The sequence below is a fragment of the Ovis canadensis genome, chromosome 1 (assembly GCF_042477335.2).
Source record: "Ovis canadensis isolate MfBH-ARS-UI-01 breed Bighorn chromosome 1, ARS-UI_OviCan_v2, whole genome shotgun sequence".
NCBI classification, from domain to species: Eukaryota; Metazoa; Chordata; class Mammalia; order Artiodactyla; family Bovidae; genus Ovis; species Ovis canadensis.
This window is the reverse complement of record NC_091245.1, coordinates 34245827-34271295: the sequence shown is the minus strand read 5'-3', so window position 1 is coordinate 34271295 and position 25469 is coordinate 34245827. Positions and strand designations below refer to the sequence as shown.

At 44.9% G+C, this 25469-nt stretch overlaps 1 protein-coding gene and 1 long non-coding RNA gene across 2 annotated transcripts in view; one reads left to right on the top strand and one right to left on the bottom strand.

The window, feature by feature from the left end:
• LOC138441778 (uncharacterized) overlaps window positions 1-21363 on the bottom strand; it is a 94364-nt gene extending 73001 nt beyond the window's left edge. Inside the window, exons 1-2 of the long non-coding RNA XR_011257432.1 lie at window positions 21298-21363; window positions 7351-7553 (exon numbers count right to left, since the gene is read on the bottom strand). This is a non-coding gene — a long non-coding RNA (uncharacterized lncRNA). The remainder of the gene's footprint in view (window positions 1-7350; window positions 7554-21297) is intronic.
• A 1029-nt stretch (window positions 21364-22392) lies between these two features.
• JUN (Jun proto-oncogene, AP-1 transcription factor subunit) lies at window positions 22393-25077 on the top strand. The gene has a single exon (XM_069592835.1). The coding sequence runs from the start codon at window positions 23371-23373 to the stop codon at window positions 24376-24378; it is 1008 nt and encodes a 335-aa protein (XP_069448936.1). The 5' UTR covers window positions 22393-23370; the 3' UTR covers window positions 24379-25077.
• The last annotated feature ends 392 nt before the right edge of the window (window positions 25078-25469 follow it).

Sequence of the window (25469 nt, the reverse complement as noted above, 5' to 3'; positions counted from 1 at the left end):
TACTGGAACAACCCATTTCTTTTTCTTTGGCTAAATGCAGAACGTGTAGCATTCATTAGAGTGGTTTTGCAGAAACTACTGGAGTTTGGGATAAAAAGGAGATTGATACCCAGAAACAAGGGTGAGAGGAAGAGAGAAAGGAGGTACTCTTGGATTTAATTATTTAATATTATGTTATAAATAATTACCACACGTTATCAGCAGTACTAGTGCTTACATAAAACTAAAGCCACAGCAATCTGGCAGTTGGTAATAAAAGCAGGAAACCAGCTTATAACTTTGAATCTAGCAATTCTGTCCAAATTGACACGCTCACAAAAGAAGTCAAATGGTCAAAGGTCATTAAGTGTATGAATGTGTATGTTCTTGATAATCATTAAGAATTCACTAATTCACTAATTCATCCAACAGTTGCTGAGTGCCTACCAGTGCCAGGAATACAGACCTTAAGTGTGGGGAGATATATACACACAGACAATTAGGATTCACTGAAATGAAGGCTCTGAAAAGGCCTGTAAAGGAGAGGGAATCAGGAGAAGGGAATTGATAGGGAAAGTGCTAAGCAAAGAGAAGGGAACCCCTGAGGCTGACAAGGGGGAGCACCCCATGGATTCTTGGGAACTTGCATATAAGATGGTGTTAAATGAAAGGAAACTAAGAGAAAAGAAAAATTATCACAGAATTCAGAGAATGTCAGAACTAAAAGGACTTCAGAGAACATCCCTTTCAGCAGTTTACAACTTTTTCCATGGAGTCTTTATGACAGTGAGGCTCACATAGCCTAACAATGTAGGCAGAGAAAACTGAAGTTCTGGGTCACAATAATAAAACTCTCCAGCTGCTGGTTGTCAATCCAGGAGTTGAGAAAACTTTTCAATATACCAAAGAATATGGCTCCATTTAATAGAATGGAGGTTGGGAGTGAACACTTCAGTTGAAAACCAGTGATCTGGCCCAAGCCTTCATGCCATTGGTGAGAATCTGAGGCCCCCAGCAACCTCTCTACCCCATCACACCAGCACATACTTCTTGCTAAGTTGGTATTCATTGAGTGCTGCTACTGCTACTGCTAAGTCGCTTCAGTCGTGTCCGACTCTTTGCTACCCCAGAGATGGCAGGCCACCACGCTCCCCTGTCCCTGGGATTCTCCAGGCAAGAACACTGGAGTGGGTTGCCATTTCCTTCTCCAATGCATCAAAGTGAAAAGTGGAAGTGAAATCGCTCAGTCGTGTCCAACTTCTAGCGACCCCATGGACTGCAGCCTACCAGGCTCCTCCAGTCCATGGGATTTGCCAGGCAAGAGTACTGGAGTGGGTTGCCATTGCCTTCTCCAAGTGTTGGTAAATAATAGGAAATGAGGTGACCTAACCGAGGTTACCCAACTTGTATGTGGTTGGTAACATATACTGATTAAAACTTAGGCATTGGGAGTGAATTTAGACCATGGTACATAGAAATGCATGCTCATTACGTTTCCTTTCTTTAATCTGCTCAAGTGTAACCTAAGAAATAAAATAATTGGGTAATTCCCTGGAGGTCCAGTGGTTAATTCTCCATGCTTCCACTGCAGGGGGCACAGGTTCAATCCCTGGTCAGGGAATTAGGACTGCCATGCCACTGGCCAGAAAAACCAAACAAACAAACAATAAATGGCCTGGATGGCTTGACAGTGTAGAAGGGGTCACAGTAGCCTGAAAAGATATGGAGTTCTAGATTCCTCAGGCCGTGGTTAATACCAGTACTTGAAAGCCACCACTGAGGGCTCCCAATACAGTAGACACTAAAAATGACCAGCTGGAAACAGGATCTTTTAACAAGACTGGCCAAGTGCAGAACCAACAGGCGGAGTTCCTCAACACTTGGTCACTGGTGATGGCTCCTTCCTGCCTTTCCTCTGCCTGGAATGCCCTCCCACATACCCTGCTCCTCAGGAGTCAGCACTTACATCCTTTATATCATAGCTGCCCTTCAGAGAGCCCCTTTTAGATAACCCTCTTTAAGAAGTTCCCCACTGTTAATCTTCTTTCAAATCACAAATGTATAGAAATCTTTCAGGTCCCCAGGCTCCATCATCTCCCCACTCCCCTAGCAGATAACGTTTGCATAGTCTACTAACTACAGAGTTAGTTAGAACCACAGAGTTCCAGGTGATTCTGTTCTTTTCACTCATAATACTTATAGCTTATTGTGATTTTATATGCATGTGTTTATTATCTATAGGCAGCAACTATAATACTAGTAATTACAGTTAATATTTATTGGGCACTTACTAGGTATTTTATATGTCCATTCATTTAATATTCATAACAACTCTCTGAATTGGGTTCTATTATGAGCCTTATTTCATAAGTAAGGAAACAGAGATTCAGAGATGAATTTGGCCAAGTTCATACAGTGGGTAAAAGACAGAGCCAGGTAACAGATGCAGGCAACCTGGCTCCAGAAGTTCAGTAACCTTAATCTCCAAGCAACATAGAAGCACCATAAAGGCAGATTCCATGTCTTTCTTGCCCACCATTTCATCCTCAGGACCTGGTAGTGCCTGATATGGGATAGGGGCCTGATAAATATGTGTTGGAAGGAAGGAAGGAAAGGAGGAGGATGAGTGAGGAGGAGGATGTGCTGCTAGCCCCATTGTGGGCTTCTCGTAGGTAAAGTGGGGCTGGGACCCACCGAGGAGTCCCTGCTTCGCTTCGGAGCAACAGGGACAGTAGGGATAGAGCTGAATGAGACACAGTCTTTGTTCTAATGGGGAAGGTGCCTCCATCCTCATCTCAAGGTGGCCCAGTGGTTCTGATGCCCTCAGATGAGCCCAGGGACCGTTCATTAAGCTCTGGGCTCTTTTTTATCTACAGACAGAGGTTCAACTGTAATGCAACTATTCTGCTCGAGGACCCATGTATGGGTCCTCAGAGCACATCAATGAATTAAGACAGAGCCCTCTCTCAAGGAGCTCACAGGCTAGTGAGGAAGAGCAAGCCTGAAACCAAAGAGAGGAAAAGAAGTTAGACAGTTCAGACTAAGAAAGGAAAGTGGGCACAGAGAGGAAGACTCATGGCCTGGATGAATTCTACCTCTGGGAGTCTCTGACTGTTCTACTCATAGAGTCTGGGATCAGGAATTGGGCGTTCAGTTGAGAACTGCACCTCCCCACCAACTGCACATGTGGGTTGCCCCACTACAATACATGATACTGTGACCTATTTTGCTGGAAGACAAGGTAAGGCTATCATTAGAGGAAGGAGAGCAGTATAACATGCAAGTTGCTTCTTTCCACACTGATTTTTCCCGGGATGTTAATGTTTTGTTCTACCGGGGAGCAGCGACTGAGCAGAAACGACACTGACAGAGTGGAATGTGGTTGCCTCAGAGGCACACAGATCTGGGAGTACTGGACAGAATGCCCTTTCAGCTTCCGTCCTCCTGCTGGGCTGTTTGCCTGCACACTCCTTGAGAGAGCTTATTGCACGGTGCATCCTCATCTTTAAGGATTTGCCCTCGTTGACCCCATAGCTTAAGCAGCCTGGTCTTCCTTATGCCTTCCATCAAGTTCTCTTTGCCAGCTTTAAGGTTTAAATACAGGATTAAAATCCTATATTCACTGTAGTATGTGTGGGTATACGTATATTTATTGAGTCAAAATTTAATAGATCTCCTTAGCTCCATTACTTTTATTAGGATAGTCAGAGTTTTATCTTAGCAGTATGGTTGTGCAGGTTGTCAGTGGTCTGCCTTAACCCTATTTGAATTTTTAAACAACTTTTAAATGTACAATTTTTTAAAAATGTACAACTCTTCAGAATACAGTGTTTCAGGAATGTACATGTCACATTATAGCAGAAACACCTGTATCTAAACACCCAAAGACTTTTCCACTCATTATGATGTCATTCCTTCCAGGAGTTCTTTGAAGTAGCATAAATGGCAACCACCACACTCATTTTCAGATGAGGAAACTGAAGCTCAGAGATATTAAATGACTTATCCAAAAGGAGATAAAATGGGACTGGAATCCAAGTCTTCAACTCCATTTACTCAGTTTTCATAGTACCCATGCACTTAGTACATTACCTAGTACCTGTAGGCAATTGATCACTAGTTTATTTCATTTTATGGATTAAAATGATGCTCCATCTTATGGATAAGAAACTGATGCTCAATAATTAAGAAAATTGCCCAAGGTCACACTATGGGGAAGAAAATGAGTTGAGATTTTAACCCATGTCTTCCTGATTGCACAGCCCCTGTTGATAATGAGGTTTAGTTGCTAAGTCATGTCTGACTCTTTGTGACCCCATAGACTGTAGCCCTCCAAGTCTCTCTGTCCATGGGACTCTCCAGGCAAGAATACTGGAGTAGGTTGTCATTTCCTTTTCCAGCAGATCTTTCCAATCCAAGGATCAAACTCATGTCTCCTGCATTGCGGGCAGATTCTTTATCACTGAACCACCAGGGAAGTGTTGTCCAGAGACCATACCTTTCTACAATATCAATGGAAAAACACCTACCTTGTGTAGAATAAGAGACAATTTATCTATTGTAATGATTATGTATTTATTTTTACAGTTGTCTAAATGTTTATGGCAAGTAAATACTTTTAATCAATTTATACTGGTAATATATCATCTCCTATAAAAATACCTTTAAGTTTTAAAAAAGTGAATCTATTTTAAGAAAACTACTGATGTGAAAGAAGTAGACAGATAAAAATAGAAAAAGTGATGGGTAAATGACTGAAACTTGAGAAATACAATTCTTAATCTTAACAAAGAGTCCTCAGTAAAACATTTGCTTTATGCAATTGATTCCCATAAGCTATATCAGCAGATATTTCTAAATTACCTAGAAAAGAAAGGAAATTAAAATAGGCATGATTCCCTGGGCAGTGCTTCAGGAAATTTAACATACTTCTCTTCATTTCAGAGTCTGTGCCAATGGTGTTTCATTGCATGACTCAGAGGTAGTTGGTCTAAGCAGTACTTGGGTTCTCTTAAGACAAAGGAAACAATAAAACAAGGAGGCTTAATATAATTTTTAAAGACAGTCTAGTGACTATTCCCAAATGCTCCATATGCTGGATTGTTCATGTTATGCAGAGAAACGAAACAAGAGGCCCTGGGCCCACTCATTTAGGTTTCCATCCTATTTTGGCCACTCAGGTAAGTGACAGCTGGGGGGTCTCCCTGTCCCCATGGGCTACCCGAAAGAATTTTGATTCCATAACCATTTTCCAAGCAATGTGAGACACACCCAATCAAGACTGACTATAACTGGCAAAAGCAGCTGTTCATATGAGTTAAGAGGCACCTGCCTACCATAGGCACTAGAGCCTTCCACGTCCAAGAGTCTGTGATTCTATGATTTAAGTTCTTTGGATTGCAAATGGCCACACAAGTAGCAGTGATGTATACACAGGGCCATTAAACACTCTCCGAATTATGCTCAGAATGTTACACCATAGGCAGCATAAGCCAACTGGTGTAAAGGACTACCTGCCCTACTAGGCAACGAGTTCTCTGGTTAATTAAATGTCCATCTTAATATCACTGTGCTCATTATAATTGTAGATATGGAATTTGTATTTTTAAGAAATGTATAAAGTGACTTTGTAATATATTAAACACAATTTAAACTATCCCTGGTAAATATTCTTTTCCTCACTTTATTTTATTTTTTAACTAAGAAAGCAATGAATGTTGATGGTAGATTACTATACAGTGAATATTCACTTTCTCTTTCCAAACCTCTATGACTTTCCAGCTCCACCACTACTGGACTCGGCCATGTGACTTGCTTCAGCTAATAGAATGTGGGCCGAAATGACATCAGGCCAGTTCCAAACCTGGGCCTTCACAAGCTTCCCATGTGTCCATTTGCCCCCACCTCTATCATGAGAAGGACAGATCCCTGGCAGATTCTGCTTCTCCAGGATGGGTTCTAAGATGAGGCATATGGAACAGACCTGAACTTGACCCTCAGCACTGCTTCTCCAGGTTGCACCTGAGCACACACAACATGGCACTAATGTCAGCAGTTCCAGGAAAAGTCATCATCACTACTTAGAAAACTGCAGGGGAGGCAGACGCAGTGGGAGGAAAGAACGCCCGGCAGGGCCTTGAAAGGCTGTGCTGCCTCAGCTGACTGCAGACCCATAAGCAGAAAACAAAATACTTTGCACTCATGTGTTACTGTGGTTTCTTTCACCACAAAAGTTGACTAACCCCCGTATGGAGATCAGTAAAAATGTATAGAATCATTTACTTTTAAGAGTAAATAAAATCTCTCTCATCTCACCCCCAAGTAAGATAGTTAACAAAAACCACTCAATTAATAATGTTCTACTCCTTTTTCTGGGTTTTGCAAGGATTAAATGAGCAAATGCATGTAAAAAGCACTTAGCACAGAATAGGCATATGATGTAAGCATTCCTTAAACATTTGCTGCTTTTATTAATATTTTCATGTAAACAAATATGCTCAGATATAGGGTTTTTAATTTATGCAAAAATGAGACCTAGTTATACACATTACTGTATAACTTGCTTTCTATAACACTATATTATGGGCTTTTCTCCAGGTCAACTCATTTTTTTTTAAGGGCAACTATTCATTTTTTACAATGGCTATACAATATTCCACAGTTTGAATGATTGTTTTACTTATTTCCATTTTATAGATACAGAAGCTAAGATTCAGAGAGCTAAGAAGGTGTCAAAACACTGGCTGCTCTTCCTCATCAGCCCTGTGACACACTATGACCACTCAGAGAGGAAGTGACTGTGGGCAAGGCTTTAAGAACTACCCTGGTGGCAGCTCTCCCTTCCCTGTGACACAAACCAGCAACATCTCATCCAGGAGCCACTTCCTCACCCAAGGTCTCTGAATAAAGAGCCAAGCCCTAAGTGAGGATGGATAGGTAATATGCACATCAATTAAACTCATGCTGTTTCAAGCTCTGAGATCTGGGAAGGGGGGTTGTGTGTTGCCACAATATAATCTAAACAATGTTAATACAGTGTTTCAAGACTTTCAAATGTTTGGGTGTTCACTGTCACTGGTTTGACCAAGCAGCAACATGTTAGTCAATCAAGATGTGGGTTGATGGGATAATAAGAAACTATTTCCTCCCTAACTTCATTCTTTAAAATTATCCATAGCCCTCTCCCCTGCTGCCAAATGACTATGCAAAGGACATGAGAGCAGCACAGAAATGAGAGGTCTGATGACATAGTCCAGTAGGTGGAGAACCATTTTTTGCATGTGGCGAGCCTCTTACGTCAGTCAGGATCATGAGAATGTGGATCCAATTTCTCTAAGTTGCAAACAACATACACAAGAACATGCAACATACCACTAAAGTCAGTAGTTCCATCCTCAAAAAGCCATCCTCAGTACTTGGATAATGGCCAGGGAGGCAGACGAAATGGAGAGGAAGTAGACTGAATGGAACCGGAGGAAAGCCAATTCCAGCACCACTGTGCATCAGTTCTGGACCTCACCTTGCTCAGACAACTGCTCTGAGGATCCAATGATGTACAGCAGGTGCAGTCACAACTAAGGAGAAAATAAACTCTTCAGTTTCAAAATTCCTAATGTAACATATGTTTACTGTATACAGTTTTAAAACAAACAGTGAAACATAAGGGGAAAAATAGAAATTACTCAAATACCACAAATGTTGACATCTTGATGGTAAATCAGCCATATTTTCTTCTAGGTAAATGCATACACTGTTCACACAATTGTGCTCATTTCACTTGCTAGCAAGGTAATGCTCAAACTCCTTCAATCTGGGCTTCAACAGTATGTGAAGAAAGAACTTCCAGATGTACAAGCTGGATTTAGAAAAGTCAGAGGAACCAAAGATCAAATTGCCAATATCTGCTGGATCATAGAAAAAGCAAAGGAATTCCAGAAAAACATCTATTTCTGTTTCACTGACTGTGCTAAAGCCTGACTGTGTGGATCACAACTGGTAGAAAATTCTTAAAGAGATGGGAATACCAGATCACCTTACCCTCCTCCTGAGAAACTTGTATGCAGGTTAAGAAGCAACAGTTAGAACTGAACATGGAACAACAGACTGGTTCAAAATTGGAAAAGGAGTATGTCAAGGTTGTATACTGTCACTCTGCTTATTTAACTTATATGAAGACTACATCATGCAAGATGCTGAGCTGGATGAAGCACAAGCTGGAATCAAGACTGTTGGGAGAAATATCAACAACCTCAGATATGCAGATGACACCACCCTAATGGCAGAAAGCAAAGACAACTAAAGAGCCTCTTAATGAGAGTGAAAGAGGAAAGCGGAAAAAGCTGGCTTAAAACTCAACATTCAGAAAACGAAGATCATGGCATCGTTTCCCATCACTTCATGGCAAATAGATGGGGAAACAATGGAAACAGTGACATACTTTATTTTCTTGGGCTCCAAAATCATTGCAGATGGTGACTGTAGCCATTAAATTAAAAGATGCTTGCTTCTTGGAAGAAAAGCTATGACAAATCTAGATAGCACATTAAAAAGCAGAGATATCACTTTGCCAGCAAAAGGTCCATATAGTCCAAAAGCTATAGAAAAACCATAGCTATGGTTTTTCTAGTAGTCACGTATGGAAGTAGAATTGGACCATAAAGAAGGCACAGTGCTGAAGAATTGATGCTTTTGAACTGTGGTGCTAGAGAAGACTCTTGAGAGTCCCTTGGACAGCAAGGAAATCAAATCAGTCAGTCCTAAAGGAAATCAACCCTGAATATTCACTGGAAGGACTGATGCTGAAGCTGAAGCTCCAATCCTTTGGCTACCTGATGTGAACAGCTGATTCACTGGAAAAGACCCTGATGCTGGAAAAGATTGAGGGCAAGAAGAGAAGGGGGGCAAAAGAGGATGAGATGGTTGGATGCCATCACTGAATCAATGGACATGAGTTTGAGCAAACTCTAGGAGATAGTGAAGGACAGGGAAGCCTGGTGTGCTGCAGTCCATGGAGTCACAACGAATCCGACAGGATTTAGTAACTGAACAACAAAAACAAAATACATAAAGTACAAGGTCTTCCGCCTGCATTTATCAAGTACGTGCATACATAAATTAAGAGTTCCTCCTCTCGTGCTCATCTTCTCCATGCTTCCTTTTCAGCTCACCTTCTGGTCCCTCCAAACACACCCCCATCTTCAAGCCCATATCTAGGCCTTTGTGCGCGCATTTGCTCTTCCTAAAATACTCTTCCTGTCTCCACTGTCTTCTCTTCTGGCTAATCCTACTCATCCTCGTGGTCTCGACATATTCACTACCTTAATAGAGGGCAATTCTCTGACTGCCACCCCCGCAGATGTCCCGTCCGTGTGCATCCTAGAAGATCCTGTCCTTCTTTCTCACAGCACTGTCATGCTCAACTAGTCTTGCCTCTTTATTTCTATTTTCCTTGCTATACCCCAATTTATGGGCAGGTACCGTGGCTAGTGGCTAGCTCATAGTGAACTCTCAAAAACTGTTGAATAATGAATAACATTTAATAATTCGTGCTACCTGTGTTTCTTCTGAAATCCCCAAAGCACCTGGAATTGCTCAGTAAATATCCACCAAAAGATTAAATATACAAGAAACAAAGCAACATGTTTCATAAAATTTACAAATCAGTTGGGAAGAAAACATAAGCAAAAAGGAAGCATCAGTGTGTAATTAAGTGCTGTGTCTTTTATTTCTGCTTCCTCCACTGATTCTCTTTAAACAAGAAAGGGTGAAACAAAATCCCTAACTTCAGTTCCATGTTTCTTCTCTCTTGGAGGGCATCTTACAGCACAAGTTGGAATAAGAAGACACTAGCAGCTTTAACATATATACTCCAAAAATCTCAGTGTTTCAACACTTAAGTTGATTTCTCATTCAGGAAAAGTCCAGCGCAAAAAAAAAAAAAACTTAGCCAGTGGGCAATTAATCTTCCACGTGGTCATTCATGATCCAGGCTCCTTTTACCTATGGCTCTGCCCTTCTCTTCAAACCTGACATTGAACCAGAAGATACGGAGAGATGAGCCAGGTCTGTAAGTGGCACACATCACATTCACCTCTTTTGCACTGGTTTAAGCTCAGCCACATGGCCACACCTAATTACAAAGGAGGCTGGGAAATGTGGCTGAGCTGTAAAAGGAGTTTTGGAAAAACTTTGTAGTTCTTCTTCCACAAATAGTAAGAGAGTATCTAGCCTTTTAAGATTTAACTGTAGTTTTAAAATTTATTTGGCTGAGCTATGTCTTAGTTACAGTATGTGGGAATAGTTTCCTGACCAGAGATTGAATCTGGGCCCCCAGCATTAGGAGTGCAGAGTCTTAGCTGCTGGACCACCAGGGAATTCCCAGGAGTATCCAGCCATAAGTGATCCCAAGTACAGGTAATTTTGACTTATAGACATTAAAAACACTTGTTTTGATGGAAGAATGTCCATATAACTAATATTTAACATGAGAAAATATCATCTCAGGTTTTCACATTTTGAAAGGAAAAAAAAAGGGGGTGGTCAGTTCCAGAACTGAGAAACAAAGCCACTAATACTGTTGCTGCTGCTGCTGCTAAGTCGCTTCAGTCATGTCCGACTCTGTGTGACCCCATAGATGGCAGCCCACCAGGCTCCCCCATCCCTGGGATTCTCCAGGCAAGAACACTGGAGTGGGTTGCCATTTCCTTCTCCAATGCATTAAAGTGAAAAGTGAAAGTAAAGTCGCTCAGTTGTAACCAACTCTTAGCGACCCCATGGACTGCAGCCTACCAGGCTCCTTCGTCCATGGGATTTTCCAGGCAAGAGTACTGGAGTGGGTTGCCATTGCCTTCTCCGCTAATACTGGTGACCTCTTCCAAATTCTAAAAGAGAATATTTTAAAAGGTTTTTATAAATTTTGAAAATAAACAAGAATAACTTGAATACTATAGGTTACTAAAAGCTCATTAGGAATTATCATACACTAAACCAGTATTGCCAACATCTGCTGGATCATTGAAAAAGCAAGAGAATTTCAGAAAAACATCTATCTCTGCTTTATTGACTATGCCAAAGCCTTTGACTGTGTGGATCACAGTGTCAAAGTCACTGCCTCTTGAGAAACCTGTATGCAGGTCAGGAAGCAACAGTTAGAACTGGACATGGAACAAAAGACTGGTTCCAAATAGGAAAAGGAGTACATCAAGGCTGTATATTGTCACCCTGCTAATTTAACTTATATGCAGAGTACATTATGAGAAACGCTGGGCTGGAAGAAGCACAAGCTGGAATAAAGATTGCTGGAAGAAATATCAATAACCTCAGATATGCAGATAACACCACCCTTATGGCAGAAAGTGAAGAGGAACTAAAAAGCCTCTTGATGCAAGTGAAAGAGGAGAGTGAAAAAGTTGGCTTAAAGCTCAACATTCAGAAAACTAAGATCATGGCATCTGGTCCGATCACTTCATGGGAAATAGATGGGGAAACAGTGGAAACAGTGTCAGACTTTATTTTTTGGGGCTCCAAAATCACTGCAGATGGTGATTGCAGCCATGAAATTAAAAGACACTTACTCCTTGGATTTGAAATAGCTCAACTGGAATTCCATCACCTCCACTAGCTTTGTTCATAGTGATGCTTTCTAAGGCCCACTTGACTTCACATTCCAAGATGTCTGGCTCTAGATGAGTGATCACACCATCATGAGTATCTGGGTTGTGAAGATCTTTTTTTGTACAGTTCTTCTGTGTATTCTTGCCACCTCTTCTTAATATCTTCTGCTTCTGTTAGGTCCAGACCATTTCTGTCCTTTATTGAGCCCATCTTTGCATGAAATGTTCCCTTGGTATCTCTAATTTTCTTGAAGAGATCTCTAGTCTTTCCCATTCTGTTGTTTTCCTCTATTTCTTTGCACTGATCGCTGAAGAAGACTTTCTTATCTCTTCTTGCTATTCTTTGGAACTCTGCATTCAGATGCTTATATCTTTCCTTTTCTCCTTTGCTTTTCACTTCTCTTGTTTTCACAGCTATTTGTAAGGCCTCCCCAGACAGCCATTTTGCTTTTTTGCATTTCTTTTCCATGGGGATGGTCTTGATCCCTGTCTCCTGTACAATGTCACAAACCTCATTCCATAGTTCATCAGGCACTAAAAAAGACGCTTACTCCTGGGAAGAAAAGTTATGACAACCTAGATAGTATATTCAAAAGCAGAGACATTACTTTGCCGACCAAGTCAAGACTATGGTTTTTCCAGTAGTCATGTATAGATGTGAAAGTTGGATTGTGAAGAAAGCTGAGCGCCGAAGAATTGATGCTTTTGAACTGTGGTGTTGAAGAAGACTCTTGAGAGTCTGTGGGACTGCAAGAAGATCCAACCAGTCCATTCTGAAGGAGATCAACCCTGGGATTTCTTTGGAAGGAATGATGCTAAAGCTGAAACTCCAATACTTTGGCCACCTCATGCGAAGAGTTGACTCATCATTGGAAAAGACTCTGATGCTGGGAGGGGTTGGGGGCAGGAGGAGAAAGGGATGACAGAGGATGAGATGGCTGGACGGCATCACTGACTTGATGAACGTGAATCTGAGTGAACTCCGGGAGTTGATGACGGACAGGGAGGCCTGGCGTGCTGTGATTCATGGGTCATAAAGAGTCGGACATGACTGAGCGACTGAACTGAACTGAACTACTCCCTGGAAGGAAAGTTATGACCAACCTAGACAGCATATTAAAAAGCAGAGACATTATTTTGCCAACAAAGGTCCTTCTAGTCAAGGCTATGGTTTTTCCAGTAGTCATGTATGGAGGTGAGAGTTGGACTATAAAGAAATCTGAGTGCCGAAGAATTGATGCTTTTGAATTGTGTTGTTGGAGAAGACTCTTGAGAGTCCCTTGGACTGCAAGATCTAACCAGTCCATCCTGAAGGAGATCAGTCCTGGGTGTTCATTGGAAGGACTGATGTTGAAGCTGAAACTCCAATACTTTAGCCACCTGATGCGAAGAGCTAGCTCATTTGAAAAGACTCTGATGCTGGGAAAGATTGAGGGCAGGAGGAGAAGGGGACAACAGGATGAGATGGCTGGATGGCATCACCGACTCAATGGACATGAGTTTGGATAGGCTCTGACAGTTGGTGATGGACAGGGAGGCCTGGCCTGCTGCAGTTCATGGGGTCACAAAGAGTTGGACACGACTGAGCAACTGAACTGAACTGAAACCAGTATTGAGTCTGGTACATAGTAAGCAGCAAATAGTATTGAGTAGATAATTTTCCATTCTACTTTAAAAGCAACTGTCACATTGATAAATAGCTATAACTTCAGAAAGTTCTTCCTTAATTACAGCAGAGTTTTCCTTTGTAACTGCTAGTTATTATCCTCGCTCTGATCTCAAAACCTACAGTATGTTAACTTCCCCATGTGATAGCTGCACAACCATTTGGAGACTTCTCTACATGGTCTCAAGGTCTTTTATTCCTTCCCCTGGTTAAATATTCTGAGTTCCTTCAATTCTTCTCCACTGAACATATATTTGAGCTGCTTACCATTTGGCTGACCTCTGAGATCTCACGGATTGATCACAATTTTATGTCCACAATGTCCCCAATGAGGTCCTATCAGCAGTATTCAGTAGACTTATCAGGCCCCAGCTCTGAGGATCCCTAGAATGATTTAAGCAGAGATGATGCTTTCAAAGGGATTCCTGCTTTGGGAAAAGGGCAGGACTTGGAAGGTGGCTTTAAGGGCCCTTGTTACTTTATGATCCCTTAAGTTTGTAGGTATTCTCAATGACAGAAATATAGATCAATGGAACAAAATAGAAAGCCCAGAGATAAATCCACGCACCTATGGACACCTTATCTTTAACAAAAGAGGCAAAAATTTACAGTGGAGAAAAGACAATATTTTTAAAAGGTGGTATTGGGAAAACTGGTCAACCACCTGTAAAAGAATAAAACTAGAACACCTTCTAACACCATACACAAAAAGAAACTCCAAATGGATCAAAGATCTAAACATAAGACCAGAAACTATAAAATTCCTAGAGGAGTTTTATAGGCAAAACACTCTCTGACATAAATCAGAGCAAGATCCTCTCTGACCCACCTGCCACAGTAATGGAAATAAAAGCAAAAATAAGCAAATGGGACCTAATTAAACTTAAAAGCTTTTGCACAACAAAGGAAACTATAAGCAAGATGAAAAGACAGCCTTCATAATGGAAGAAAATATTAGCAAATGAAACTGACGAAGAATTAATCTCCAAAATATACAAGCAGCTCATGCAGCTCAATACCAGAAAAATAAACAACCCAATAAAAAAATGGGCCAAAGAACTAAACAGACATTTCTTCGAAGAAGACATACAGATAGCTAACAAACACATGAAAAAGATGCTCAACATCACTCATTGTCAGAGAAATGCAAATCAAAATGACAATGAGGTACCATCTCACACCAGTCAGAATGGCTGCTATCAAGAAGTCTACAAACAATAAATGCTGGAGAGGGTATGGAGAAAAGGGAACCCTCTTACACTGTTGGTGGGGATGCAAAGTAGTACAGCCACTATGGAGAACAGTGTGGAGATTCCTTAAAAAACTGGAAATAGAACTGCCATACGACCCAGCAATCCCACTGCTGGGCATACACACCGAGGAAACCAGAATTGAAAGAGACACGTGTACCCCAATGTTCACTGCAGCACTGTTTACAATAGCCAGGACATGGAAGCAACCTAGATGTCCATTGGCAAATGAATGGATAAGAAAGCTGTGGTACATATACACAATGGAATATTACTCAGCTATTTAAAAGAACACATTTGAATCAGTTCTAATGAGGTGGATGAAACTGGAGCCTATTAAACAGAGTGAAGTAAGCCAGAAAGAAAAACACCAATACACCAATATTAACACATATATATGGAATTTAGAAAGATGGTAATGACGACCCTATACATGAGACAGCAAAAGAGACACAGATGAAAAGAACAGACTTTTGGACTCTGTGGGAGAAGGCGAGGGTGGGATGACGAGAGAATAGCATTGAAACATGTATATTGCCTTATGTGAAATAGAAGACCAGTCCAAGTTCAATGCATGAAACAGGGCACTCAAAGCTCGTGCACTGGGACAACCCAGAGGGATGGGATGGGAAGGGAGGTGGGAAGTGGGTTCAGGATGGGGGACACATGTACATCTGTGGCTGATTCATGTCAATGTATGGCAAAACCCACAATATTATAAAGTAATTAGTCTCCAATTAAAATAAATTAATTTTTAAAAAGTTTTTAGGTGTTCTGAGTGCTGAAAAGACATCACAGTCAGGGGGATGGTGTGTACAACAGCATGCTCATCCCAGCCACTTTTCTCTCTTCTCAGAATGGATTTGTCTACAGGATGCACACGGTCAATGTCCATTTGGAAAAGGCCTGCAATGCAGGAGACCTGGTTTTGATCCCTGGTTTGGGAAGATTCCCTGGAGAAAGGAAAGGCTACCCACTACAGTATTCTTGCCTAGAGAATGCATGGACTGTATAGTCCATGGGGTCTCAAAGAGTCAGACACAACTGAGCGACTTTTAATTTCACCTTCACTTTGCAACTGCCCGCCTTTGCCAGAGAGCAGTGGGTAAGTTTAATTCAGGGTGAAACATGAGGAAATCCATTACGTCTGCCATGCCCTCCAATCCAGCCCATATCAGCTATCAAGTGGACATTGCAATCCCCATTCATCTGATTCCTGTATCTAACTTTCAGCTGGTTCTGAACTTGGGAGAGAAAGAAAGAGGTGTGATTTATCACACTCCTGAACTTCTATAAAAAACATAGAGACTTATGAAAAAGCATAAGAGGGGGACCTAATTTAGATTGGCATAGGTGTTGGCGTACAGTATGAAAGAAAGCCTCCTTAAGTGTCATTTAAGGTAACCTCTAAAGAAACAGAAGTTGACCAAGGAACAGGGAAGAGGTGGGAGGGTGCATATAAAGGTTCTTAGGCAAGAAACTGTCTTGTTTGCGGAACAGAAGAAGTCCAGTGTGGGAGTTATTAGGACTGATACTTTTAGCTCGCTGCCTTCCAGGCAAATAGGATTGCATTTCCTGGTCCCCTTGTGGCTAGACTTGTTTTAGCCAAAGAATTGTAAGAAGTGTCATGTGACATCTCCTGGAAAATGTACCTAATTGCCTGGCTAAAGCCCTTTAGGGAGCCTGATAGGCTACAGTCCAAGGGGTCACAAAGAGTCAGACATGACTGAGTGACTAACACACACACAAAGTCCTTCAAAGCTCCCTTTCCCTCTACCATGAGATCTATAATGTTCCTGAAAGTACCTCCTGGATCCCAGAGGAAAGCAAAATGATCAGAGTTCCTGACAACCCTTGACAGATGCGGAACAAAGAAGAAATATAACTTTTTTGTCACTAAGATCTGGAGTTGTTTTTTACTGGAGCATTACTAGGCTATCTTGACTGATACAATCACAGCCAGTGTAGCTGCAGAATAGTGAGGGGATAGGTACAAGTTACGTCAGACTGATGAGGTAGGATAGCTCAGATCGTGTAGGATCTTATAGGCAAAGTAAAGAATCTGGATTTTATCCCAAGTCCAATAGCATGTGCTTAGGGAGGGTTCAGCGGGGGAATTTGACATGTTCCAAATTTTAAATATTAAAACAAGTTACTGTTGCTATTTGACTATTAAAATACCCCCTTAATCCCAGAATGTGTGTATTAGTGTTAGTCGCTCAGTCATGTCCAACTCTTTGCAATCCCATGGACTACAGCCTGCCAGGCTCCTCTGTCCATGGGATTCTCCAGGCAAGAATACTGGAGTGGGTTGACATTCCCTTCTCCAGAGGATCTTCCCAACCCAGGGATCAAACCCGGGTCTTCTGAATTGCAAGCAGATTCTTTACTGACTAAGACATCAAATACCAGTATAGAAAAGACTGTTTTTAAGAAAACCATCAGTAAGCATTTACTGAGCACCTTCTCTCCTTTCATGTGCCAGACCCTGAATTAAGCATTGGAAATACAAAAAATGAGTAAGACACAGTTCCTGTATTTGGAGTCAGGGTTATAAGCAGAATACATGAGGTACATTCACAGCTTCAGGTGTGTACCGAATGAGGTGAGGCAAAGAAGATAATAACTATTTGAGGGTGGAAGCAAGCTTCAGAGGGAGCAATTATTTGAGCAGGGTCTTGAAGGATGAGTAGGAGTTGGCCAGATAGCATTTTGATTAGGGATATTTTATAATAAATGGAATTTAATAAATGAAAAAAATAATAAATAAATGGAATAAATAAATACAATAAATGGAAAACCAGGAAAATGTTAGAGGTATGGAAAATGTTTAGGGTAGCTGAGACTATGGAATGGGAGGAATGTGGCAGGGTGTGGTAGATGGTATTACTATTTGCAAATACTGCCCCTCCCCACAGACAACAGGCGTGGCCACGTGAACTGCTTGCAGCAGAAACTTTAAAGCACCATGTTCTTCCCTCTCCGCCATGACATTCAGCAATGTTTCAGAAAAGGTCCCAGAGCAAAGATGATGTACGTGAAGCAGAGACATGGCCAGCCCATAATGGGCATGCAGCAGGAGTGAGGAATAATTCTGTGGTTGTCATTGGGTCAGATTTTTGCATCGCTACCATAGCATAACCTGGCCTATATAAACGCGTGCATTTCCAGCTCTTAACTTCCAAGCACATAGTAGGATTGCACTTCCCTGAACCTTTTAAGTAAGACAAGGTCACATGACTAGTTTTTAGCCAACATTATACGAACACAAGTAACATATGTCATTTCTTGGAGGCAACTTTTAAAGCCAATAGAAATTCAACTTGCTTTCTTTTTCCTGTTTAGGGGATTGGGTGATTGTAGAAGCACACATGTTTCAAGATGAAACCTTCAGACTCTCTTTGAGTGAGTATATTGAGAAAAGCCCATCTGAACTTGAACAAGTAGTACGAGCAAGAAATAAAATTGTTTCATTAAGCCACTGAGATATTGGGATTATTATGGTGGCAAATCTAGCCTATCCTGACAAACATAAAAACTGGCACCTAGACACAGGGTAATGTAATAACAACGATTGAACTGTTTAGAGGGCAGTAATTAAGAACTCTGTTGTCAGACGGTAAAAGGATGGTGATCTATTTGGTGAACTGTGATAATCTAGAAGGCATATCATGAACCTAATGAACTAAAGCAAGAGGTTGTAAAACAAAATGTTAGCAGCATGTGTTGGTTGCTGCTGGATGCACTTAGAAACATTACAAAAACGAGGTGAGCGCAGAGAAGATCTGGCCAGTTTGTAAGCAGGAATAAGAGTGCAGACAAACTATAAATTCAGCGATATGAAGGGTTAGAGGAAGGTATTGTTTCTCCATCTCAACTAGTAAAATATAAAATTAAGGAAGGTTTTCAGCAAGAAAAGGCCAATGAAAAACAACCCTGAAGTATGGCTAAAGTTAAAGGTATGGCCTTAAACCTATTGTTAAAACTTCTGGATAAATTAAGATGTTACTCAGCATATCTTTCAATTAGAGAAAGGGGCTCTGGAAAAGGAAGGAAAACTAAGGCTCTCCCACCTAAGCCCAATAAGCCCAAAGCACTGAAAACCAAGTCAGGAGAGAGAGACAGAAAGACAGAGAAACAGAGAGAGAATATGAGAATGAGATGAATGAGATAGATATTAGCAGCCACAACAGCAAGAAAGCAAAGAAACATGGAAACCATCGATGCTTGTCTAGAAAAGAACTGGCTGCAGCCACTAGCACATAGAAAGCCTGGAATCAAATAGATAAGAAACGTACATTATGGGGAGAGCTACACTGCCAGAAGAACATCAGCCTGGATTAAAGGAGATTGTATTCCCCCACATCTATCCCTATTTTTAAAAGCTGACTTTAAAACCTATTCCCTATGCCTGCTGTATATGTAGAGAAGGAAGAGTCTCAGAGTACAAGGCCAGGGGTCAAGGAAAACAATGGCCAGGGTGGCCACACTTAGGGAACAGAATCCAGGTCTGCTCAGGGTGTTGGGTGAGGTGTGGGATGGGCAACATGTCTGCTCTGTGGATTAATGTCCACAGTGGTGCCCCCTTCCTTCACTTTGGTGTATCCATTGCAGTTATCCTGTCTGTCCCACTGTTACACCCTGAGGGTATGTTGGGCAGACATCTTGCCTTTGGATGAAGAAGCACATCTGGAGCCAATATAGAGTCTACTGCGTATCACCCACTACCTGGAAAGTGAGCTCGATATACTGTGACTAGATAGGTCTGCAGGGTCAACCCCCTTGAGGAGAGTGTGAGGGAATTCTGCCTGAGGGAGGACAGTAAGCCAAACATTTGGTGAACAGAAAGGGAGACTGTTCGAGTCATTAGTATTGTTCCCCAAATATTCCTGGCTCTCTTCCTTCAAGACACTTGGCAGGATTACAGAGCTTTAAAGTCAGGCAAGGCCACGTGACTGGTTCTGGCCAAGGATCCGTGAGCAGGAGTGCAGTGTGTCACTTCCAGGTGGATGCTCTGAGAGCCAGTGAATGATCTGCTGCCTCCCCTCCACCCAGCGGAGACAGTAAGGAGACTTATGCATCAAGAGAAAGCCTTCTTCAGCCCAAGCCCATGGTGAATGAAACCCCCCTGCAGACTCACAGTGGGGACATGGCATGAGAAGAAACAAACTTACTGGGATAAGCCACTGAGATGGTAGGGTTGTTTGTCGAGGCAGCAGAGCCCAGGCTTTCCTGATCCTAGGAGTGAGGGATGGGGCTGGAGAGCAGGAGCTAGGCTGTGAAAGGCCCCCTCCCACACAAAGGCATCTGAACCCTCTCCTGGTTGTGAGGGGAAGCCAGTGAAGGCTTCCAAGCAAGGGCGTTAACATGAAAAGATCTGTTATTTTTTGGATGAAATATGCTATTTCTTAACATAAGGAGAAAATCAGCCTACTAAACCACATAAGGCAGAGAGGAACACACAGAACCCTTAGGCAAAAGATATATATTTACATAATGTCCTAAGTTTTGAAATTTCTAAATACAGGAGCTCTGAAAGGAGGCTTTGAAAGGAGCTACAGAGAACTGGGCAAGACAATTTCTTCCATCGCACTATCTAAACACCGTTTCCTCTGCAGACAATCAATACTTTACAAGAAAGTCTCCCATAGCAGAGAAGATATAAAAAGGGAATGTAACAAACACCTGAAGTCAATTTCCAGCTGCCTGTGTGACCTGAGCAGGATACTTAAAAGTCTCTGGGCCTAGTTCCTCATATATTAAATCTGGATAATAATATATTATATGTAGCTCAAGATAGTTGTGGGGGAGAAACAGCATATATAAATTGCTCTGGTGAAGGCCTGGTTGATAGTAGGTGTTTATTACATGACATCCATTTTTATTACTGTTATCATTAAAACTATTATTTAAAAAAAAAAAAAAAAAAAAAAACAGCATCTCCCTGATTACAAAAGAAAATGATTCAGGGCAACAATATAGGGGAAAATGTTCCTTCCTGGAGAAAAGTAACTAGATCTTGTCATCGCTGTATTCCCCACCTCCACCACACTACCTGGCTGACAGTAGCCACTGTTTTCCCTGCTTCATGAGGGAATGAGGGGCAAGTAAAGGAAGAAAAGGAAAGCTGTCAAGATGTCCCTAACACCAGCTGCTGCTGGGCTGCTGAATCTCAACTCTCAAAGCCACAAATACCTTAAAGCTCCGGGCTATGCAAGCTCAGAAGCTGAAAAGCCAGAATTAGGACCTAGGGACATAAACTGCTGCAGGTCCAACGTCAAACCACGGTCCTGGAGAAAACCCTGGAAGGAGATGAGTTCTGACCCTTTCCTCCCTCACCCTCCTCACAGGTTAAATCCACCTGTTCCTGCCAAGTCACACTCATATCCTGGCATTCCATGGACGCTCCGGAAGCTCCGACCAAGGGCAGGGAAGGGGGCTGTTGGTGACCACCTCCTAGCCCTGGAGACAATGACTCTACAATAAGCCAGGCCTATGAGGTGGGTCTCACCAGCCCCACTTGCAGATGAAGAAACTCAGGGAAGTTCTCTGATTCGCTCCCTTCACATTGCGGCAGCGTTGGCCAGGAGAGAACCCACGACTCCAGACTTCTGTATTCTTTCCACCGTACACTTTCGTCCCTAAGGGGCGCGGGGTTGGGGGAGGAGAAGAATAACCACCACTGAAAAGGAACCACTTACATGGGTCTAGCGCTTCCTAGAGGCTACACAGGATATGGGCCCACCCCCCAGCCGGGAGCGGAGAAATTTTAAATCTTTATTCTACTCACTCGCTGCGTGACTTTTGGCAAGTGTCTGCTGCTCTCGGACTTGTTTTCCCGGAAGCAAATCGGGGCGGGAGGAGTGGCGTGTGCGTGTGTGTGTGTTTGTGTGTACATGTGATGTGCGGTGTGTCTATGCATGTTGTGCGGGGGCGGAGAGTAGACTATCACCGGGGTTCCCCGAGTTTCGGATTCTCCAAACGCTCGTTCACAACTAGACGCCGAGTTGCCCCTTAAATCCACCTCCTGTAAGAAACCTTTCCGAGGCAAAGATGCGAACCCCCGCACCCTTTCTCCCACGGTCGGGAGGGTGAGGTGGGAGTGCGGAGGGGACTTAGCCGAACACCCAGTTTCAAGCAATGCAAATCACTGGACTTCCAGACAGAGCCAGACAGTCGCTATTGAACTTGACCAGGAGACAAACTTCAGGGCATTCTCAACGTGGGGGGCCGACTCTCACGAACTGCCCCCAAATTTAAAAGCCACTTTCACTCGCCCCCACAGGGGACTTAACAGAGCCACCTTAAGGGCGGTGCTCCCGCCCCCCGGAAGTGCGGGGGGGCCAGGGCCCCGGGCGCTCAACGGGCCCGGCCCGCCCCGAGCGGCGGCGAAGTGCCCGTGGGTGACATCGAGCCCCCAAGTGGGGAAATACCACCCGCCCCGCGCCCTCGGCCCCAGACACCTGGCTTGGTTCCCCTGGCCTCCTGGGTCCTAGCATCCCTGGCATTCCCATCCGAGCCCTAAACTTCAGCCCACTTCCCTCAGAGGCTGGGAGCGCCGGAGTCCGCCCGGCTCGCGGCAGCCACCGTCACTAGACAGTCAAACCCCAAGACGTCAGCCCACAATGCACCGGGCGGGCCGGGAAAGACGCGTCGGGGAGGGAGGGGGAAGAGAGGGGCGCGAGTCGCGCGGAGCGGGTTGGGGGGAGGAGGAGAAAGAAGGGCCCAACTGTAGGAGGGCAACGGAGCATTACCTCATCCCGTGAGCCTCCGCGGGCCCAGAGAAGAATCTTCTAGGGTGGGGTCTCCATGGCGACGGGTGGGCCCGCCCCCCTGAGAGCGACGCGAGCCAATGGGAAGGCCTTGGGGTGACATCATGGGCTATTTTTAGGGGTTGACTGGTAGCAGATAAGTGTTGCGCTCCTGCTGGATAAGGGCTCAGAGTTGCACTGAGTGTGGCTGAAGCTGCGAGGCGGGAGTGGAGGTGCGCGGACGCAGGCAGGCAGACAGGCACAGTCAGTCGAGAAGGACAGCAAATCCTATTTTCCAATTTCTCTCCAACTGCCCGGAGCTAGCGCTTGTGGCTCCCGGCCTGGTGTTTTGGGGAGCGCCGGGAGAGCCCCTTCGCCAGCCGCCCCCAGGCGGAGAGCCCCGCTGCGCGGGCGCTGCTGACAGCGCGAAGAGCGGCTACTGTCCGCCCGGGGAAGTCCGGAGAGCGGCTGCAGCGGCAAGAACTTTCCCGGCCAGGAAGACAGGAGACAAGTGGCCGCCGGGTCCCGGAACGAACTTTTGCAAATCTTGCCTCCGCCCGAAGCTGCCGCGGCGGCGGCGGTGAAGAAAAAGAGGCGGCGGAGAGAGGAGGACGTGCGCTCCGCTTCGCTCGCACCGGTTGCTGAACTTGGGCGAGCGCGAGCCGCGGCTGCCGGGCGCCCCCTCCCCCTCTCAGCGGAGGAGGGGACAGTCTTCCGAGTCGGGGCGGCGGACACCCGCCGCCGGCAGGCAACCGCGGGGTCCGCGCTCCCTGCTATCACCGGGAAGCGAGTTCGTCCGCGGGCTCTGAGGAACCGCTGCGCTCGAGAGAGCTCCGTGAGTGACCGCGACTTTTCAAAGCCGGGCGGCGCGCGCGAGCGGACAAGTAAGAGCGCGGGCGGCGTCTTAACCCTGCGATCCCCCGGACCGAGCTGGTGAGGAGGGCGCCGGGGGCGGGGGCTGCCAGCCGGCGGGGGCGCGCGCTCTTCCAGAAACTTTCCTTGCTCACTGCCCGGGGAGGCGCGGGTGTCCCCCGCTTGCCAGCGCGCTGTTGCGGCCCCGAAACTTCTGCGCGCAGCTTAAACTAAGCCCACGCGAAGTGACGGACTGTTCTATGACTGCAAAGATGGAAACGACCTTCTACGACGATGCCCTCAACGCCTCGTTCCTCCAGTCTGAGAGCGGCGCCTACGGCTACAGTAACCCCAAGATTCTGAAGCAGAGCATGACCCTGAATCTGGCCGACCCGGTGGGCAGCCTGAAGCCGCACCTCCGGGCCAAGAACTCCGACCTCCTCACCTCGCCCGACGTTGGGCTGCTCAAGCTGGCGTCGCCCGAGCTGGAGCGCCTGATCATACAGTCCAGCAACGGGCATATCACCACCACGCCGACCCCCACCCAGTTCCTGTGCCCCAAGAACGTGACGGACGAGCAGGAGGGATTCGCCGAGGGCTTCGTGCGCGCCCTGGCCGAACTGCACAGCCAGAACACGCTGCCCAGCGTCACGTCGGCGGCGCAGCCGGTCAGCGGGGCGGGCCTGGTGGCCCCGGCGGTGGCCTCGGTGGCGGGCGGCAGCGGCAGCGGCGGCTTCAGCGCCAGCCTGCACAGCGAGCCGCCGGTCTACGCCAACCTCAGCAACTTCAACCCCGGCGCGCTGAGCAGCGGCGGCGGGGCGCCCTCCTACGGCGCGGCTGGCCTGGCCTTTCCCGCGCAGCCCCAGCAGCAGCAGCAGCAACCACCGCAGCCGCCGCACCATCTGCCCCAGCAGATACCCGTGCAGCACCCGCGGCTGCAGGCCCTGAAGGAAGAGCCGCAGACGGTGCCCGAGATGCCCGGGGAAACGCCGCCCCTGTCCCCCATCGACATGGAGTCCCAGGAGCGGATCAAGGCGGAGAGGAAGCGCATGAGGAACCGCATCGCTGCTTCCAAGTGCCGGAAAAGGAAGCTGGAGAGGATCGCGCGGCTGGAGGAAAAAGTGAAAACCTTGAAAGCGCAGAACTCGGAGCTGGCGTCCACGGCCAATATGCTCAGGGAACAGGTGGCCCAGCTTAAACAAAAAGTCATGAACCACGTTAACAGCGGGTGCCAACTCATGCTAACGCAGCAGTTGCAAACGTTTTGAGGCGAGACTGTCGGGGGCTGAGGGGCAACGGAGAAAAAATATAAATAACACAGAGAGACAGATTTGAGAACTTGACAAGTTGCGAGAGAGAAACAGAAAAAAACAAAAGTGTCCGAGGACTAAAGCCAAGGGTATCCAAGTTGGACTGGGTTGCGTCCTGACGGCGCCCCCAGTGTGCACGAGTGGGAAGGACTTGGCGCGCCCTCCCTTGGCGAGGAGCCAGGGAACGGCCGCTCGCGGGCTGCCCGGGTTTGCGGACGGGCTGTCCCCGCGCAAACAGAACGTTAGACTTTTCTTTAACGTTGACCAAGAACTGCATGGACCTAACATTCGATCTCATTCAGTATTAAAGGGGTGGGGTGGGGGAGGGGGTTGCAAACTGCAATAGAGACTGTAGATCGCTTCTGTAGTACTCCTTAAGAACACAAAGGGGGTGGGGGAGGGGAGGCGGGAGGGAGGTTTGTGAGAGCGAGGCCCAGCCTGCAGATGAGCTCTTTCTGGCCTGCCTTCCATAACTGTGTATGTACATATATATATTTTTTAATTTGATGAAAGCTGATTACTGTCAATAAACAGCTTCATGCCTTTGTAAGTTATTCATGTTTGTTTGTTTGGGTGTCCTGCCCAGCCTTGTTTGTAAATAAGAGATTTGGAGCACTCTGAGTTTACCATTTGTAATAAAGTATATAATTTTTTTTATGTTTTGTTTCTGAAAATTCCAGAAAGGATATTTAAGAAAATACAATAAAATATTGAAAAAGTTACCCCTCCCCCAACCTCTTTTCTGCATTATCTATAGATTACTTGTCTAGGTGGAGTTGAAAGAGTTGAGTGTCAATTAAAATCACTGTGGGTGCTTCTTACTAGCAGGCCCTGAAAACTGTTGTCTGCTTGACTTGAGAAAGAACTGCAGCTGATGCTGTCATCAAGTTAATACATTTCCCTCCCCAGCAATCTACATAGAGTTGCTTACCAAGGATAGTGTGCCATTTCAGGAAGATGAGCGAAGGGAGGTTGTGGTGGAGAGGGACAGCCCACTGGGAAATCTAACATTTTAGTTTGGATTATATCAAGTGGCATGTGCTGTGACC